The sequence below is a fragment of the Biomphalaria glabrata genome, chromosome 16 (assembly GCF_947242115.1).
Source record: "Biomphalaria glabrata chromosome 16, xgBioGlab47.1, whole genome shotgun sequence".
NCBI classification, from domain to species: domain Eukaryota; kingdom Metazoa; phylum Mollusca; class Gastropoda; family Planorbidae; genus Biomphalaria; species Biomphalaria glabrata.
Window position 1 is genome coordinate 25,602,032 of NC_074726.1, and position 21,139 is coordinate 25,623,170.

A 21,139-nucleotide genomic window follows, 5' to 3' on the forward strand; every position below is an offset into this window, starting at 1 on the left:
GCAACTAATTGCTGACCCATCACTGTACAATTGGGTGCTTGAAGCACAGTACGATCGCTTCACTGTAGAGACCCATACTTTAAAGTACAGCTGTACTGAACTTAAATGGACTCTGAGCTTTCAACTGTATTGGAATGTCTTGAGTCTGACACTCTCGTCCTCTATATAGTGTTGCCAAACGCATGTCCCCAGTCCTTTCTTGATTATCAAAATACTGTTGATTTTGCATGCCGACTCTTCACGTCTGTACTCAAATACCTGTTCCTCATCACGATTGGCAGCTAGCTGTATGTTGGTCTATGTCACATGTGTCAGCGTCACATGGATACTCCAAGCTCAGTCAAAAAAATACATATATAGATAGCTGGATAGAAACACGCAAGAGACATACATTCAGAAAATCCTGTTGGACCAAAATAATGGATACCAGGAACATTTATTTCAAATATTTCTATAATCTTCTCTTGCAGGTATAAAATATAAGAAACTGAGATAAATACAATCCCTGTTTTTTTGCTATTGTCCCTTATCTTGACTGAGCAAAGGGAGCTTAGATTTATATTAAACTCCAAAAACCTGGAGGGTTGTGTCCCTTCTGTATGGGATAGAATCTTGGTCTTCAATTTATACTCCTTTGCTAATCTGTTTATTTGAAGGAATTCTCTGACCTGGGACCACTGAAAACATGTATAGCATGCTGCCCATGTTTTGCCTTTCGTCTCTATCCACCCAACCCCCTTCCCCCAAAGCAGTTTACAAACATGTAGATCAGATAGCTTTTTACCAAGCTTATATCAACTCACTCTTGTCTGTCTGGTAAAATGTTTGAACATGTTTTTTCTCCTCTTTCCCATTTTTTGATCAATTTTTTATTGAACCTGACAAGACATGAATAAAAAAAAAAACATTAAATAATTAGTTAATTAATTGTTGGTGATTAATTATTTTGTTAGATTTTGAATTAAGGGGAATAAAGGCTACTTAATGAGAGATGTGGATATATATATATATATATATATATATATATATATATATATATATATATATATATATATATATATATATATATATATATATATATATATGGATTTAGTCCCTTTATTATGTCTTGACACATTCTTCTTCCCACTCTGATCAAGTTGAAATTTTGCATGATTATTCATAGTCGATAACAATACACGAATCTAGGTCATTGGTTAATATGCATGACTAAATGCATGACGCGTAGGGCGTAATCATCTTCTTTTTTGAAGTAACGTCTATATCATATAGGATAAGATAAGATCTATCCCAAAATTAAACTATTACATTATCATTTAGTACTAATTAATTAATTTTGCTTTATAAAGCAGAAAGGGAGCTAAGCCCTGTAATTTTCAGATAAATGGTAGTAATTAGCAGTTGTTTCCCCCTTAGATAAGCTTGGTTTAAAAAAGTATTCTTTTTCTTTTGCTTGTTGATAAAATGTGGATGGATTAATCTGAAATCAGATAAGTTAGTGTATCGAAATTCGTGTTGAAAATCTGTCCAGTATAAGAGGTACATCTTGAATAGATATATATGCGAAAATGTGAATTTTGGAACTTTTCCTTACTTGGGTTTAACAAAGGCATTAGCTATGGTCATACCAATGTTGCTGATATAGTTGTTCTCCCTTCTCCATGCAGCCGAAATGTCCAAAGGAATTGCAAATATTTGATAGATTAGAGAACAGTAGCATTACAAGTAATGCCAGAATGTAGCACTTTGAGCTGTAAGCTGTGTTAGTAATGTAACAATTATGGTATGACAAAAAAATGCATTCAAAAGAGAAATTAACCTTTTGTCATATCAACACTTTAACAATTTATATACACAAGTTGTAGTTTAAAAAAAAATTAATATCTGTTATCAGTGTGAAAAGAATTTCATTTTTTGATGTTATTTCACTGTCTTCATTTTTCAGATAATTTACCAGCACTTACTTTTAAAGATCTTATTGTTTTGTTTTTTGTAATTGATTTGATGCATTGTTCCATTTTCCAAAGTAAGAATAGCTAGGAAATTAAATGAAAAACAAATACAGCAACCATCTCTAAATCCCCTTTTTCAGCCCTGTTCATGTTCATGTTCATCATAGTTGTGTAGTAACGAATGTTTCACTTCCCCAGCAGAATGAAGAGAGTAAATCAACAGTCGCTGCTGAAGAAAAAGAGCAAGACCTCGAGACTCTGGTGAAGCGAACAGATTTCCCTAAGTTTGAGATTATCAGTGAAAATATACATTTAACTGAAAGGTATTTTTGTTTTCTTGTCTCTCTCCCCCTCTCAAGAGAATGATTTATATGCTAAACAAAATATCATCCATCCATCCCAGTGGCGCTACAGCCCATGGAGGGCTCTGGCCTGCTTCAACACATCCTTCCATTCAGATCTATCCTGGGCCTTTCGTCTCCACGCCCTAACCACAAGCTGCTTCAGATCTGCTTCCACATCATCAATCCATCGCATTCGGGGTCTGCCTTTGGGTCGCCTGCCTTTTGTTTTTTGCCTGTAAATGATTTTCGCTGCTCTAAACAAAATATAGCAATTCTTAATCTTGCAGATTGCAGCCATTGTGATAATGGCTTATGAAACATGAAAGCCATCTGCTGATTGTTATCTTGAAGTGGTATAACTTACTTAGAAAATCTCTTATTTAGCGCTAGGTTTAAATTTTTATACATAGTCATCGCAGTTCTTTGTAAGGAAGATTTTTATGAAAATAAAATATCCTAATAAAAAAATTAATTAATCCATTTTCTTTCTGGCATATTTACAGTTACAATATTTGTGAAGATAGCACATGAAAAAAACAATAACAAATAAATGGCTAATATGATAGCTCTATAAACAAAATAAAATGAATCTGTCAAAACCGTGATTGGTTAGAATATTTGATATCATTTACACATCATCTAGGACTGCAATTTGGAAAGGGAGGGGGGTTAGTATGTAAGAAAACTCTGACAAATATAAGGAGCCATACAGAGACCAATTGTTACATTGGTCTGAACATTGACCTGCAATGTCACAACCTGTGGGCAGTTTAGATCAATGGCTCGCTGCCACGTCACAAGTCTGTAGGATGTGGCTATGAGCTATTGTTCTAAACTGCCCATAGTTTGTGACATTGCAGGTCAGTGTTGAGGCCTTCTAAAACGAATGGTCTCAGCTATACAGGTTAAAACCAAAAAAAAAACAGCAAATAATGAAAAGCAAATGCAAGACCAGTAAAGGCAAATCTACATGTCCTGCTTTAAGAAAAATCTGAACAGAAAAATGTGTTGAAGCAGGCTAGTGCCCCAGATGTCTGTAGTGCCCCTGAGATAGATGGATGATATGGGCTGGGGGTAGTTGTTCTTTTTCTGAGATTCTCATATATTTATAATCCCCAAAAAATCATTTAGAGAAAATAAAAGGCTCAATGTGCCAAGGAATGGAGAGATATTGTTCCTTATTTTTAATGTTATTACAACAACAGAACTTGAATATTTATGATCACTGTTTTATTAGTGTCCGAAACCACATTGAAGTCTAGTCTGTATTCTATATTACTAAATGAAGTCACTATCTTTCTGCAAATTATAAATAAGTTTATGTATAGGATATATAACTGTACACAAAATGTGCATGATCTTGAGTGGCAACCTCTCTTTCTTAATCTACACACTTTGTCATCCCTACACCAGACGTCCAAAAAGGTGTAAATCCTTAAACACAACTCACCATGTCAAGTCAAGTCAACACAGGTCACTGAGTTCAGCCAACACATTACTAGTCACATTGGTCCCTAAGCTCAGACAAGCATACACACTAAAACTACTTGTCATTCTAACCATTACTCTCACTATCACTAAGTTAAAGTTCATCAGTTGTAATCATTTTTAATGCATGATAATGGGGTAATTTGTTTGTTATTTAGAATCTCTTAACTTTTTGTCCATTTAATGTTTTTTTTTGGTTTTTAACAATGTGGATATAATTTGTAACACTCATGACTTATTCTTGCTTTGTATTAGTAATTTTTTGACTTAAATATATTTCTAAAAAAAAAACAAAAAACAAAAAAAACATAAATGATTTGCACCCAGTGAATACTATTCTAATAAAGTGGCATGAAAAGAAATACACAGTACATACATCATTTAAATTAGTGAATGTAAAAATATTTTTTTTCTTTTTTTTTTTTTAGAAATATTCTTTTGGTTATTTTAACATAATGATAGTTCAAAAAAGAAACACTACTAATGATTGTGTATTTTTGTTTTTGTTTTTTAATGTTTTCAATTAATATGAACATTATTAGCAATTGAAAGAAAAAATGTGCTTTCAAGAAAGTTTTTTAAAAATCTGGTCTATATTATAATATACAGAATTATGGAATTTAAAATTAACAGAAGATTTGATAAATTTCTTTTAGCTTATTGTCAACTAAATATACCAATCCAGTCTGTTTTTTATTTTTTTAAATTTTAATTAATTATTAAATAAAATATGACAAAAGGTGAACTTAATATCTATATATGACATTAAGATGCATGCGAAAATCAAATTAGAAACGTTTGATTCAGTGATTGTAAAATTATTCAACTGAACATGGATTCACTGTCAATTCACCCTCCTTTCTCCACATCCTTCTAACTTTTTTTTGTATAAGATACATATTTCATTTTAAAAGAAATATTAAGAATCACATAATGCCATTGTAATGACACTTGGTCTCAAAAGTTTTTACCCACTTTCGAAAAACTGGTTTTTCTTATTTAAGATTGACATAGACAGTGTCTGTGTTCTGCGAGGTCTGAAAAGGTGTTCCACAAACTGCTGGAATAATTAACTAATTAACTAATAGGCCACCACATGAATTATTACTCTAAAAAAATAAGCAATGTGTTAGATTGTGTGAAGTGTTCTGATAAGGAAAAAGTTTGGGAAACACTGTTTTAGTTGACTGTTAACGAAAATTCAAAAACATAGAACTAGGTCTTGTTACGATGTATTCTGTGCATTGTACTGTGATGAAGGTGCATAGCGACACATCACAGCTAGATAAGCCTCATAAATATTTTTTTTAAGAATCATGTCTTTGCTTTAACTCTTTCTCTCCTAATTGATGATGCCATCCTTGATTTGACTCCCGTTAAACTAAATTGGTTTTTGGATTTATAAAATTTAATTTGTGTTGTGTAAAAAGAGCATGCATTCTCCTATAATTCAAAACCAAATATAACATTTTCTTATAACAAACAAAAAAGTTATTGAAGTTTAATCATGACAGGATAGTGAAATACAAATGAGCAAAACGAATAATACTATCAGAACGAGAAAAAATAATTAGGGAGAGAAAGAGTTAATCTAACAATTAAAATTGCAGATAATTGATTCCCATTTTGATGACAAGTTCTAGACATTTATTGTTTATACAGCAAAGCTTGTCACTAACATAAGATAATATTTGTCATAGCTAGGGTTGGCAATGTTGTGATGTGCTGATTTTATAATGTTATCTGTTACTCAAAGCTCATTTACCTGAAATGCAGAATAAGAAACTTGAATAAAGTAAATTATTTTCTTAGAGTTTCAAATGGGTTTTATTTTCATTGAGATATTGTATAGGTTTTATCTATAATTATCATTATAGATATGATTTTATTATGTTTAAGTTAACTTAAAAATTTTTCATGAATCTCAGTATTGTTATTTTTTTATCTTCGCAGTACATTTTTTTTTAAAGATAATTAAAAAAATAATAATTTAAATTGTTTAGATTTACTGTTAGCTTCTAAACATGAAAGAGTTAGGATTGTATTACCAAAACCTAAATTTACACTAATTATCTTCTGCCAAACAGGAAGCGCTCCAAAAGTATGAAACGAATGCTTTGTGATTGTACCACATCCAGAGAGGACAGAGCTATGGGAATAGAAGCCTGCGGCTCTGACTGTCTTAACAGGATGCTAATGATTGAATGGTAAGTTGAATTTTATTCTAAAAATAATTTGAAGGTGCATTGAGATGTGGAAAGATAAACAGAGGCTAGTTGTGAGGCCTGATCAAGGGGCTAGTTGTGAGACCTGATCAAGGGACTAGTTGTCCTCTTTTGCTCCTTCAAGTTGCATATTTCCATTGCCCTGAAAATTGGGTGTCTAACAATAATGCTTAATTGACAGAAGCAGAATATAATGAAACTAAATTCAGTTAACCCTTTGGACTCTCGCAGTTCACTGCCCTTAGTTTCCTATTGCCCTAGGCTCCTGAGGAAAAATTACGCTTTACACAAGCATGCTCAAAAACAAACTACCGGTATTAAAACTTTTAAATGAACTATTTTATTTCGAGAAAAATTTATTAGTATCTTTATCTCATGTATTCTTTCATGGTATGCCAGTCTTCCCAGCATGTAGACCCCTCATTGCTTCGATGGACCAGGTGCTGGTGCAGATGTAGATCTATTTACTGTAACTGTACCGATTTCATCTAGATCTACATCTAAATGATCGTCGAGTCCATTTCACTATCATTATTATCATTGCAATTATTTTCTAGATCTAGTTCGTTTCTTAGAATCGTTGAGCCTATAGATCTAGTTCCCTGCTTCATGCCTTTTTTTTTTTTTGGATTATAGACTACGAGTACCTGAATCAATAGTGTCTTTTCATTTTGTAAATCAATTTATCATTTATAAATACAAAACTCATGGGTGCACGATTATTGTCATTTACCATAAGTCGAATAGTCCTATGTGACATGTTTTTTTTTCTTTCCATTTTTAATTACGGATTGTAGGTTTAAGGTAAGGTGCGCGAGACTGATATGTCAGGCTGGCGGGGGCATGGATTTTTTAACGCACAGACCGATAAATCGGGCTGGCGGGTTCAAAAGGTTAAAATACCATTAAAAGCTATTTGTGATTCACCAAAAATAAAAATGTGATATCCTTAAAAAACAAGAAGAAAAGTTTTTTGTTCCTTTTATAGAGTTAGATATTTTAAGTGATTCATCTTTATTCTTGTGAATAAGCTTTCATTAACCGTCGCAAGCTCTAAATCTCTTATCTAAGAGCTACAGAAAAATAAACGTTAATCAATTATGTAGAAAACCCACCTAAAATCTAATCGTCTAACATTTTTAAAAGAGTATATTTCTGTTTTAGAATCTATAAAGAGAACTGCTTCGTACTGAAATACTTTATTTAATTTCAAAATATGAATGAGTAAACAGTTTCATTTCTGTCTTCTAGTGGCTTTAGATGTCCATGTGGGGAATACTGCACGAACCGACGATTCCAGAAAAAAGTTTACTCCAAGACATTGCCATTCTCAGCTGGAGAAAAAGGCTGGGGATTGAAAGCAGATGAGGATTTGGAAGAAAAGTAAGTCCTATTTGATTATTCATAGTCCAATAATAGTAAAGTAAATTGTATTTGATTGGACATCATTAAATAATAGTTAAATCATATTTAATTGGTCATAATAAGGTAATAGTAAAGTAAAAGTCATATTTAATAAGTTGTAGATAATAGTAGCAGAATCAGTTAAAAGTAAAATTTGGTTTAACCATTTCCTTGTTTTTTTAACACACCTTTAATTTTCTGCTTTAAGACAGTGGATAGTATATCAAAGCTTCTATTTTGTTTTGCCTGAAACTACTGCCCTTTTGTTGCTTAACTTGCCTAGAACCTACATTAATGTTTTTATTTTATCTACCTCAGTATCAGTTAATCAACTTGAAGAAGCTAGCGACATATTAGATAATGTAGTAATGAATATTATTTATACAAAAACTTGCTGGATGTTTTGGTGGGCACATGTAAAATTGTGTGACTTTGTTTACAGACCAGTCACCTTATTTAAATCAAGTCAATATCAAATTTAAAGGGTTTCCTGATGATTCTTATATTTTTATAGCACCTGCACTTTATCAGTCATTATGAAACAACTATTGGCTAACACATGCAGTTCTGAGAATTCACTAAGATTGCATTGTATACAGTTTAATGATTTTTGATTTATCTGGAATGCTTCTTTAATTTATGTATAAAATGGGTAAAAAAAAACAACAACAGTATTTTAAATATAATTTATTTTGATTTAGTTTTTTTGTTTGGATTATTTAGTGTTTGTCTACTTTAAATTTATAGTCCACCCAGCTCTAGTGGTACCTGATATTTGTTGGGGAAAAGTAAAGGCGGTTGGTCATTGTGGTGGCAAGGTTTGGAAGGGAAACGTGACGGGGTGCTACAGCTTTCTCTTTCTCTAGCTACATTAGTTTCTCACCAAGTATAGCTGTCCCTGGGTTCAGCTGTGGGCACGACATGGCCTAAATTGTGCTGATGTGCCAAAAAACAGAATATCAAAAAAATGTTGTGTTTAGACTAACACCAAACTTTATTACTCTTGATAGCATATATCACACACTGACCTCTGACATCATGAAAACCAACACACTTCCCAACATTCCTTCAAACAGTCCAACTGACATATACAAGTAAAAATGTATTATACACACATACACACATTCATCCTTGACATGATACCAACAAGGGAAAGTAATCCAGTATTCACAGATATGGCTTAATTTGTATGGTTTAGTTCCCTTATATAATAGTTAATCCTTTTTCTCCCTCATGGATTCTCGGATCAAGTTGAAACTTTAAACAATTATTTATTGTACCTAACAAAACATAAATCAATAAACAAAATACCCACTTAGTCAATTAATTATTGGTAATTAATTATTTTCTATGATATTTAATAAGGGAAATAACTTGTACATTATTGATATAGTTTTAAGGGCAGAGCTATTTCGCTCCAGATAGGCTTTGCGTTTTTTTTTTCATTTAAAAAAAAAGGATTATTTAAATATTTTGCGTGTTTTGTTTTTTGTTTCATTGCTTGGTCTTCACTTCATGGGCATTCATTCAAATATCTGTTGTTACACTTGTCAGGGGCACATTTATCATGGAGTATGTTGGTGAACTTTTGGACTTTGAGGAGTTTGTCAGGCGCACCAGACAGTACTCCAAGGAGGGCCGCAAACACCATTACTTCATGGCACTCAATGCGGACGAAGTGGTAGATGCAACCCTTCAAGGGAACATTTCTAGATTCATTAACCACAGCTGTGATCCCAACTGTGAGACCCAAAAGGTATGTACGTATGTATGTTATGTACAGTTTAACATTTATTTCTCTTAAAATAGTGCGCTCAACTTTTGACAAGGTTAGCATGGCAGGTTCTGAACCAAGTTGGTCAAAAAGATAGAAAAAAAACATTATAGTTAGCCAGAGGCTTCAAGTCGAGACCTTGTCAAGTTGTTTTGTAAATTAATACATCTGTTTGACACAAAAGAATATAGGAAGGATGAGTTAAATGTTGTTTAAATACTAAAACAGAAAGAGCAAGGCACATTTCGGGGTCCTTGTTGGTCAGTTCATACTGGAAGTCTAGCTTCATTATTGCCAGTTAATTTGAATGTTTCTATTGTATTTATAAGTGATACCAAAATAAATCCCACACATCTACGCCTCTGTAGACACTGTACCCACCCATATGAAACTGTGAATCATATTCTCTTTGAATGCCCCATCTTAATCCACCTTAGGAAGACCCTACTACCACTACAGCCCAACATAGCCAACACCCTGTACAGCAGTGCTGAACAACTGAAGAAAACAGCACACTATTGTTTCTTAGCACAGACTGCAAAAGAGCTTACAGCTCAGCAGCAAAAAGCTGACTAGACGAGTAAGAAACTGACACAGAGCACCTCAGCTTGTAGGGATTCATTCCTCTAATATCCTACAAGAAAGCAATATAAAGTGTCCCCCAACCATTAGTTATTTGTTGGTTCACTTGAATTGCTTGGGACTGATGAAAGCACTATGTATTTGTTGTACTTCTTCCAGTGGACAGTCAATGGGGAGTTGAGAGTTGGCTTTTTCACCAGGAAACCCATCAAGAAAGGGGAAGAGCTCACATTTGATTATCAGTTTGAACACTATGGGTAAGTATCCTTTGCAGTGGTGCTCAGCCCATTGTTTATTCAATACCTCTAGTTTTCTGTCCTCTTACCTATTCCTAACTACTTAATGCAAACTTCACTATTGATTCTTAGACATAGGTAAGGTTGTAGAGAATGTAGAAGTTTGAAAGTTGTTTATTCAATGTCGTATTTGTATATATAATAACAATACTAGTGCTACTATTACTAAAAGATTCAGTTGTATACTAAAGTAGATGTTTCAAAGATTTTGTTCAATTTAGTGTCAAAGACTTTGTAAACCATTCACACAAAATGTATTAGCAAGTAAATGTAGAAAAAGTCAAATATCATTATTTGCCTAACTTTATTATAGCTATCTTTAAAGGTTAAACTAAACAATCGACTACCTATTTTTACAATACTTCTATTCAAGTCACTCCTTCATGGAACCTAGGTGGGTGGACAGCTGATCTCAAAAACGGCTCAAACGATTTTCCTAGAAATTTAACAGTTTTGTATATTGCTGAGAAAAGAATTACTAGCTCATTGGCCACACGGGGAAAATTCTAGTTTGACCGCTACAATTTTTCAAAGTAAAAAACAAATAAATGTAAATTTAGCTGGAGATTATATTTAGGTCTAGAGCTAACATGGTGTAGTCAGCCGTATTATCTTAATTATGTGATAACTGATTAAATTTAAAGTTGCTTCAATTTTATTAAAGTTTATAAGCATTGCTTATATTTCTATGTAAATCTAATATAGATTACATCTAGATTTCAAATCTAGAAGTAAATCTAGACTAGATCTTCCTAAAATTAGAACTTTATGTCTAATGTTATATCTAGATGTTCATATAATGACTATACCAATAAATAGTCGCAGAAATAGGCCTTCCTCAATGGCGAATCAGAAAATGTGTACATCCTAGCAGCTGATATTTGAAGTTGAATAATGGAGTTGTTGTCTTTTTAAATGATATATTTTTAATGTTTTTTCTTTTTGTATACATTATTCAGGATATTTGGTAAAAAAGTATTGTAATAATAATAGTAATACAGTCACTTGGAGTCTGAAGCTTAAGGTTTATTGTGATCATGAACATTATCTTTTGTTGTGTAGAGAGCCTCAGAAGTGTTACTGTGGTTCAGAGAACTGCCGAGGCTACATTGGTTTGGTCAAGTCACCTACTCGAAACAAGAAGAAAGAGAAGAAGAGGAGAGAGATCTTTAAAGATGAGCTGGTGAGTCGAGGAGCATTATTATTTTTAAAAAAATGTTTATTTAATTATCATCAGGCGTATAAAATATATTTTCAATGAAATTAACATAAAGATGTTTTTGTGTATCTAAATATTCCCTTAGCTGACTGTTTGAGAACCTCACTCATTCCCTATCAACATAAGACATACAGTCAGGTCTTTTGTATAAATACCATTCAGTCAGCAATTAAGATCCTTTTTTTTTTTCATTTTAAAATTATTTTATGCATTTTAGATTCGAATTAAAATGAACACTATCTTCTATATAATTTCAATATGGTTCTTAAATTACATGTTTTTTAACCAAGCCTTTTCAAATAACTGCTATAGTCATGTCTATTATTGTATAATTGTGCAACTATTATCTACCATATTTTCCAAGTTAAAAAAAATATATTTCAGCAATGAAAACCCTATAGACATAACCAATTTGTTGATGCTAAGTTTCTACTACCTCAGTATGCTAGGGTCAGGCCTGGCACTGAGAGCTGTATGTTAAAAATAAAAAGTTGATTGAGAGTTCTTCATTTTTCCAAATGTCTTTCATCAAATTTTATTATATTATAAAAATTCTTCTTTCGCAGTTGGAAGAAGACATTGAGAAGTTGTCTCTCTTAGATGGCATGAGGAACAAGAACAATGTCCTTGAACTCTGCAGGCTGATGGTCAGAGCTGAGAAAGTACAACACAGGATGGCTATACTCAAGATTTTACAGGTTTGTTGTTTTTTTTAAATTTGGTATGGTCAACGCTTTGGCTCCATCTTTTTACAAAGCTTATGTCAACTCACTCTGTCTGTCTGTCTTTCTGTCTGTCTAGTAAAAAAAATGTGTACATGTTATTTCTTCCACATCCATTCTGGATCAAGTTGAAACTTTGCAGTTCATTGACAAGACATGAATCAATTTAAAAGAAAATGAACCAATTAGTCAATTGATTAGTGGTAATTAATTAATTTTGTTTTAGATAGAAAAGGGGCGGGTGATAATCCTTTCAGTATTGAGGCATATGGGAATGATTATGCTTTTTTTTTCTTTCTCTAAGCTTTTTTTTTTTTTTAAAAACACTATTTTTTATACTTTGGTTGAATGATGAAGATACTTTTATAAGCTGTTGAAGAAAAACTTAATGGTGAAATTACTCTAAAATGTGTTGGTGCTGTAGTTTATTTGTTTGGGAGGGGAAGCATGAGTCACAGATATGTATTGAAATGTTAAATTATTTTTTTTTAGTTCAAATTTTCTGCTGACATCCATACATTAAAAATGATGTCATTAATTTCACAGGTATTTGTTAATCTAATAAGTTTCTAATTGCATTCATCATTTATAATGATCTATGAGTGTCAATTTTTTTTTTTTTTCAAAGAATACTACAGAAGCAGCTTGTCTGAGGCTGTTTCTGGATTATCATGGCCTCCCATTGTTTTGGAGCTGGATGGCAGATATTGGAACTGCGGATTACTCTGAGGATACCCAGGAGCTAAAGTTGTTGGTTAGTAGATTTTTTAAAATGTTGTTTATTAGCGTATGTGAGAATAATACTAACAGAACTCAATACTAATGTGTTCACACATACTCTTTTTTTAAGGAGAATAAATTTACCTTGTAATGCAGGTGTTTCTCAAATTGTAAATATTGGTATCATTTTGAGGACTTATTAAATCATCATGTGTTTCTGTTTTCTTTAGATGCTGTCTGTGCTTAAGTGTCTCCCCATAACAAATAAGACGGTCTTGAAAGAAAGCAAGATTTTGGACATTGTGGAGCGGTGGGCCATGGCCGCTGTGGCTGCAGCAAGAAAGCCTCCCCCACCACCCCCTCCAACGTCTGCTCCACCCCCACTTTCCACAGACAGCCAAGACGCAAGCATGGATGCTGTTGCTTCTGATAACGAAGCTGTGGCTACTTTGGAGACTTCAGAAACAGATGCTCCCATCCCTGTGCCTCCATCTGAACCGGAGCCTTCCGCCTCGTCTTCAGAGACTACTCCTCCATCATCGCCCTCGCCTGTCCTCCCCCTGCCTGTCAGCACCGTGACCCCAGTCTCTATCCTTTCGTCTGCTAAAGATACAAAGGAGGCTAAACAGAAGAGAAGGGTAACATTTGCAGAGGTGCACGTGGAGACGGCCTTCTCCCCTGAGCCTCCAGAGGAAGAAGACATGGAAGAGAATGACAACATCACTTCCTCCACACAATACTCTGAGAGTGGATCTGGTAAGAGACAGTATTCATGAAGGAATCATTTAACTTGACCAGATATCTCATCAAAGCAATACATTTTAAGTGATAGGGTTTTTAAATATTTAAGTGATTGGGTTTTTAAGTATTTAAGTGATATGGTTTTTAAGTATTTAAGTGATTGGATTTTAATGTATTTAATTGATTGGGTTTTTAAGTATTTAAGTGATTGGGTTTTTAAGTTAATTTCTTTTCATGTCTAAATGAAATAAAAAAAAATTCTTCCTCAGTATTATTAGGGGAGGGCCTATCTCTTCGTGGAAACAAAGTTGGACTTGCAGACTCCACTAGCCAGAAGGATATGTTTGACCTGGGAGATATGTCCGGCGTGGGCAGTGATACAGACAACTCAGACACTGAGCTGGTCACCCAAGACCCTCTGGCCTCCCTGGCAGCAGAATGCATGTCTCAGTGGAGCTCTTTAAAGGTAAATATTTCTCTGGCCTCCCTGGCAGCAGAATGCGTGTCTCAGTGAGATTTTTAAAGATAAAACATTTCTGTAGCCTCCTTGTCAGCATTCTAAGCTGAGTTGAATTTCATGTGATTTGTCTCCGGATCCTATCATTCTGGAGATGCCCTCTAAAAGAGAAAGTTGGAGAGTTCTCACCAAGGTCGGCAGACACACATTTGAGGCCCTAAGAATAACTATTGCCAAAGACAGGCACAGAAGTTGAAAAATGAGAAATTAAATAGATCTCTCTTGCAGACAATGGCTTTGTTCGCCTCAGATTGGCATAATATGCAGGTCGCAGCTGGGTTTGCGAAGTCCTGTGAAACACTGCACTCATCCTTAATCTTTGGAATAAAAGACATTGTTATTAGTATTTTTATTTTGTTTTGCTGCTGAATGTTGAAAATTTATTTTTCTAGTCATCTTTGTGAAATAAAATCATCATGATTGATATTCTCTTGACATTGTAGAAATGTTTAATTAAAAATGAGACATATTCTAGGCCACTATTTTGCCTGAAATATTGCCTGTATATTGTGGTCATATAAGCTAAACATTCTATGAAAATTGGAAAACAATTTCTTTTGGTATTTCCATTGTGGTTTTCTCACTGCCCAAGATTAATGTATACTATAACTAAACTTACTGAGTACCTAGAAGCAGAGTTTTCTGTATCATGACAAACTTTGTTTGCAGGAAGTGTTTAAGATCCCAAAGAAAGAAAGAGTGGAGGAGAGAAAGAGAACAGAAAGAGAATTAGGTGAGTCTTAAATTTGATTTCACACATCTTGGATTTCAGCCTTTTTTTTTTGTTAGGCTCACTACATGAAATTAAGATTTCATTTGCATGGTGAAATATAAAATCATTTAGGATGTTTTTTAAGACTATAGGTTTTCAATTTGCTTTTTTTCTTATTCAGGAGCTTGTTAAACTTAGTTAATGACTAGTTGAACCCACAAGGAAATCGAACCACTAACATCTTTTACCACGTCTATCGACTAATCAGTTTTCTCTATTTCTCTATTTCCTGTTTTCTTCAGCATATAATTCAGAGTGAGGCTCATTCATACCCAATTAACCCCTTCTTACCCAATTAACCCATTCTTACCATTTAGCTGCTTTTCTCATTGTAAGTGTATTCCTTCTGTGTATCGCAATTAATCAGAAGATATTTGCATGTCTTCTATTAAGGTATCACAGGTGCTTTGTATTGTGAGTTTGTTGTTCACTGGACACTTCACAAGATAAACATGAAAAAACTCAACTGTTCAAATAATCTTTAAAACAGAATGGGTCACAGTCGAGTCTGTCACTAACAATGTTGTCACCTCGCAGAGTCCAAATGCGAACTCGTTAATAAAACATAAACAAACTACTAAACCCCACTATTCATAACTTCACTAGATGTTGCTTTAAAAAATCTGTCAATTAAGTTAAATAAGTATATTACATCTTTTCTGATTCTGTGCCATACAGGAAGCTCTTTGCTTGTCTGGAAGATCCTTGTACATGGCCATACCATAAGAGTTTGGGTATTTAATAGTCTTTATACATTATGTCATTCATATACAGCGCATAATGAAAACAATGATCATTGTTCATATTGTCTCATCATGCTTGGCTTCCTCTCACACACAAGTAAAGATCTCATAACAGTTGACCCTAATTTCTATTTTGTTTTGTCTTTATTTTTAGGAAATATCCAACTTGTGGGTGAGGCTAAGACCACATTGTGTTTTGAACTATTTTAATTTGTTGCTTTTTTACATTCTAAACAAATATTTGTATTGGACCAACACTTCAACAAGCAGTTCCAACACTTTCTAGTTGGACTGTTAGCGTTTGATTTTAAAAAAAAAACTGACATTAACAAGTACAGCTCCTGTACACTGGCTGGGAAATGTAGTGGCTTAGCTTAAAATCAAACCTGATGAATTCTCTTTGTATATCGTTAGTCTCTTAGCTTGCATTGTAAGGTTGCTCCTATAAGGGTTAGCCAAATCTCCAAATTCTGTGGCTATCCATAGCAGGATATCAAGAAAGAGTCTTGCTTGCACTTTACGTTGTCCAGCCAACTTTACTTTGGACAACAGGATGGCTTTTGAAAGTGGACATGTCTTACTCTATTTACCAGCTCAGATTTTGTCTCTGCACAGCGATTAGTTCCTCTTTTATGCCAGCTGGAATGTTGACCATACAGTAATGGCATATAATTATTGGACTGCTGTTTGGCTTCTCTGCCTTTTTTTTTTCTAAGGCAGTTGCAATTATTTATAATTTCAATACCTTCTATCTTAATAATTTTTGTAAATCACTTTCTTAGACACAAGTGAAACTGTTACACTCTGCAGATTACATTTCCACTGGACCAACAAATTCTGTAGTGAGAAATACCTCTAGCTTGGCTACTTTAATTGGCTACATTAATTGGCTACTTTAATTGGGTAGCTGTGTGTGTGTGGGGGGGGGGGTGGTCAAAGACTACCAATCTCTTAAAAAAAAGATGCTTACTTTGTCATTTCTGTTAATTAGACAATTTCATAAGGTCATTGGTTTTCCTGGCTGACCCAGGCCACCTGTTCCACATGTAAATGACTCTGGGAAAGAAACTAGATTGTCACAGTGAAGTTCAGTTGCTCTTCCTAGGTTCCATAATTTCTTTTTATAGTTTAGTTTTTTTTCTTAGCCTAATTAAAGTTATTTTAGTGTGAACATATACATTATTGACTTTTTAAAAATTCATTTTTACTTTTATATTTACCTAATATTGACTCATTGTTTGCAGTGTATTTTATTCCGTTAATATATTGTTGTTCTTCCGTAGAGTACTTAAAGAGAAACATTTTTTTTGAAGTGCAAAGTAATACATTTGTGTGTGTGTGTAGAAGAATAGATTTTGTTTGATTCAGTTTCTATTCAGATTGAAAAAAAAAAGTTTAAAAAGTGTAGAATTTTTAAATTCCATAATACCAATCTAAAACTCTGTCTTCAGAAGAAGATTAAAAGGTACAACATAAATAAGATATAGAGTTAGTTAAAAAAAAAGGAATAATAATATAAATAAGTAATGTTAATTAAAAGTAAGTTCCCCGTTCAGATCTTGTGATCTGTAGGGCAGATGATGTGAAGGTCATCTGTTTCTGTGGCCTACGGTTAATGAGGATGTCTCTTCACTTTACTTTTTTCCTAACTAATGTCAGATGTCAGGTACCCAGCTGATCGACTCATAGGTGCCCAAAGGTTTCAAAATTAAAAATCCCAGTATTCACTAAGATTCGAATCTGAGACCCCCGGTTCAGAAGCCAAGCACTTTACTTGACAGGGATTGGACTTGCTAAGTAGACTTTATACCCTGACCAAGTTTATTGCAATGCTATGGTACTTCCTGATTGCACAGACTATGCTGCCCCTAGAGAGGCTAGTGTCTTTGCCAACACAAAATGCTTTAAGATTATTGGGTATTATTGGCTTATTAATCATCATCACTCCTTTGAGTTCTCATGGAACATAGGGCCTCGACAAAAACACGCAACTCTCCACGGTCTCTTGCTAGTTTTTTGATGGTTTTCCAGCTCTTCCCGGTCTTCTCTGCTTCTTCAAGTACACTGCGTCGCCATGTTCTTTTGGTCTTCCGTTGCGTCTTGTTCCCTGGGGGTTCCACTCTAAGGCCTGTCTAGCTCTGTTGCTGGTATCTTTTCTAAGGGTGTGACCAATCCATCTCCACTTCCTCTCTAAGATCTGCACTTCTATATTTTTCTGTCCACTCATCTCCCACAGTTTGGTGTTTTCTACTTTGTCATACCAGTGTATTTTTAGGATATTTTTTTGGCTTCTTGATTGAGAAATACTTTTACTTGTAGTTGGCAGAGTACAAAAACACAGATAAAGAAGGCTGAAATTAGGATCAGTCACAAAGAGCCTTGCATTAACTTAAAAAAAAAAGTGAAAACTCATAAAAAAAGAGCTAAGTATGACTGTATGGCAGCCAAACTGTGGATTTATCGTACCAGTAAAGAGACTGTTGAAAGTGACAATAAACTTGTAGATTTATCAGGTTGACCTTCGTATACTTTCTCTATTGCCCAAGCATTAATGTCATTAAAAAAAAAGTAAAGTTCCCCTTTCAGACCTTGTGGTCTATAGGGCAGATGATGTAAAGTTCATCTGACTCTGTGGCCTATGGTTAATGAGGGTGTCGTGTGTGGCCAGCACAACGACAAACCGCCTTTACTTTTCCCCAACTAACATTAGAGCTGGGTGGACTCAGAGGCGCTCGAAGATCCTGAAGTTAAAAATCCCAGTCTTCACCAGGATTCGGACCCCGGTTTGGTAGCTAAGCGCTTTACCGCTCAGCCACCGCGCCTACAAGCATTAATGTCATAAAGTAACCAAATAGGTAGGCTAAGGCTTGCTGCTCTCCTAAAAGAGCAGAGTCTTCACAGCAGGGTCTTCACATCAGTCTGGAAGCAGGCTATGTCTCTCTTATCCTTTTAGGAAAGGTGACAAGATTTTTTCCATTAGTGGGTTTTGAATTATTTATTATGACAATGACCCTTAGAATCTAAACGTTGGTGAAATGAGATGTGTTCAAAGTGAATACTATTTCTAAAAGAAAAACGTGTCAACACTGAGGACACTTTTTTTCCCATTTATTTGCTTTTAACTAAAAGACATAACAATGTTGTGGCCTATAATAAAAAGAAATATACACTTACTAATTTTTTTATGATTTCAATATACATTATACAGACTCTGCTGCTGTAAAACTCATGAAATTTTCTTGTTCTGTTACTCATAACTAAACAGTTCTCTTATCACTTTTAACCAGATCGTTAGTGGTCATTAAAAATAAATATACTATAACAGCAATAATTTAAAAATAATAATTTTAAAAATATAACACTATAACAAAATAGTTTCATTAAATTATGTATAACTTTGTATAAAAGAAATTGTCTACACTTTTTATTTCTTAAGAATCTCAACAACTAAATATTTGATAAAATTCAGTACTACATGTACCAAAAAAAAAACGTTTTAATTATAATTGTTTCCATTAGGTAAACTATCAAACAACATTTGCATGTGATTATTAGCGCTAGTAATCAATTCTTTCAATCAGTGTGTCTTCCAAAGCATTAGTAAAGATTGTTTAATCATTAGATTTACTAAAACTAATTTTGCTAGCTCATTATTTTGTGAAATAATGTTGTGCCCTTGTTTGATTTTGTGTTGAAATGCTTTGACATTGCTACAATCTTCATCTTTGATTTGGTCACTACAGATGTGCTGTCCAAGAAAGAGCCTGAAGCCTCTGACCCTTATGCAAAGTGGAAACGAGGTCGATCAAGAGCGTTTGTCCGCAAGAAGACAGCAGAAGAGGATGAGAAGTACTTGCATTTATTTATATTTATAGTCAAACTTGTGCATTTATTTATATTTATAGTCAAACTTGCATTTATTTATATTTATAGTCAAACTTGCATTTATTTATATTTATAGTCAAACTTGCATTTATTTATATTTATAGTCAAACTTGCATTTATTTATATTTATAGTCAAACTTGCATTCATTTATATTTATAGTCAAACTTGCATTTATTTATATTTATAGTCAAACTTGCATTTATTTATATTTATAGTCAAACTTGCATTTATTTATATTTATAGTCAAACTTGCATTTATTTATATTTATAGTCAAACTTGTGCATTTATTTATATTTCAAACTTGTGCATTTATTTATTTTTATAGTCAAACTTGCATTTATTTATATTTATAGTCAAACTTTTAAAATGATCAAACTCCAGGTTTTGAATTCAGTCTTGATTTGTTGATTATTATTCTATAAATGATCTCATAATTGCTTGACTCTCAATAGAGGAAAGCCATGTATCAAGGCGGTCCTTGTTAGCAAAAATTAAATGTATTTTTAGAAGAAAAAGTAAATTTTCAAGAATATTTTTTTGTATCAGACTTATAATATTGTTCTTTACAAAAAAATACACAACTGGTTTAGTATCTTTACATCAGTGAAATTTAAAAGCTGAATTGGGTTTTAACATCGTTGAATTTGGGTTTCAGAAAGTCCAGTTTACCTAAAATGTCTAAAGAAGAACGTCGGCAACGGTTTGAAGCTCAGGTGAAGGCAGAAGATGAATTGGCAGCTCAGGCAGCAGCTGAGGAATACCAACGTCAGCAGGAGGCTTACATGCTGCATCAGCAGCGTCTCATGGAGGACCCAGCCTACTTCTACAGCTTCCATCTTCAGCAAGGGGAGCCTACCGGCCTAGATCCTAGCATGGCGCCTCCAGAAGGTGTGGATTCTGTAACTGGTCAGCCTGCTCAGGCTGAGACACTTGTCGACCCTCAGACTGGACAGCATTACATTGGCAGCATGGGGCAGACAATTATTGACCCCAACACAGGTCATCCTGTTTTGCACATAGACCCTAATACTGGGCAACCTCTGCTGCAGATCGACCCCAATACAGGCCAGCCTCTTTTGCAGATTGACCCCAATACAGGCCAGCCTCTGTTGCAGATCGACCCCAATACGGGCCAGCCTCTGTTGCAGATTGACCCCAATACAGGCCAGCCTTTGTTGCAGATTGACCCCAACACGGGTCAGCCTTTAATTCATCACCAGATAGATCCTCAGACTGGTCAAGCCATAGATCCTCTGACCGGTCAGCCCATTGACCCTATGACTGGCCAACATGTTCATCCAACAATAGATCCACATACTGGACAACCCATTCTTTCTACGGTGGATCCAACAACGGGCCAGTTAGTCCATCAGATTGTTTCTCTCGCCGGGCAGCAGCCTCTAGACTCTCACACTGGACAGCCTATAATTCAGCCACATGTGCATTCTATGGACCCACTCGCTGGGCAGCTGCCACCAGAAACTGTAATTGACCCAATGACTGGTCATCTTATACAGCATTCAGTTCTTAGTTACCCCCCTCAATCTCTGCTTAGCCACCAAACTAGTCAGGTATGTTGGATAATTATAACAGCTTTATAAGCTATAGACCACTACAGTTTTAAGCGTGCAAGTCTTGAATTCAATGAAATATTTTATCTTTAAATTTGTCTTTTTGAAATTCATGTATATATATATTACAAATGCTATGTATGATCTAGTAAAATTCAATTAGATTTTCATGGAAGTATTTC

General features: G+C 34.2%; 1 protein-coding gene across 5 annotated transcripts in view; it reads left to right on the top strand.

Annotated features, from left to right (window-relative positions):
* The window catches only part of LOC106059019 (uncharacterized), a 45,433-nt gene that overhangs the window by 16,387 nt on the left and 7,907 nt on the right, over nucleotides 1-21,139 (top strand). For 3 of the 5 annotated variants that reach the window (XM_056013504.1, XM_056013508.1, XM_056013505.1), the window contains 14 exons: nucleotides 2,151-2,275; nucleotides 5,872-5,991; nucleotides 7,261-7,392; nucleotides 8,968-9,169; nucleotides 9,929-10,026; nucleotides 11,128-11,248; nucleotides 11,851-11,982; nucleotides 12,635-12,760; nucleotides 12,957-13,482; nucleotides 13,737-13,933; nucleotides 14,654-14,717; nucleotides 15,654-15,671; nucleotides 19,243-19,348; nucleotides 20,042-20,957. In XM_056013504.1, the coding sequence (XP_055869479.1) occupies nucleotides 2,151-2,275; nucleotides 5,872-5,991; nucleotides 7,261-7,392; nucleotides 8,968-9,169; nucleotides 9,929-10,026; nucleotides 11,128-11,248; nucleotides 11,851-11,982; nucleotides 12,635-12,760; nucleotides 12,957-13,482; nucleotides 13,737-13,933; nucleotides 14,654-14,717; nucleotides 15,654-15,671; nucleotides 19,243-19,348; nucleotides 20,042-20,957 (2,883 nt within the window). The remainder of the gene's footprint in view (nucleotides 1-2,150; nucleotides 2,276-5,871; nucleotides 5,992-7,260; nucleotides 7,393-8,967; nucleotides 9,170-9,928; nucleotides 10,027-11,127; nucleotides 11,249-11,850; nucleotides 11,983-12,634; nucleotides 12,761-12,956; nucleotides 13,483-13,736; nucleotides 13,934-14,653; nucleotides 14,718-15,653; nucleotides 15,672-19,242; nucleotides 19,349-20,041; nucleotides 20,958-21,139) is intronic. The other 2 variants (XM_056013506.1, XM_056013507.1) reach the window with 2 other exon arrangements.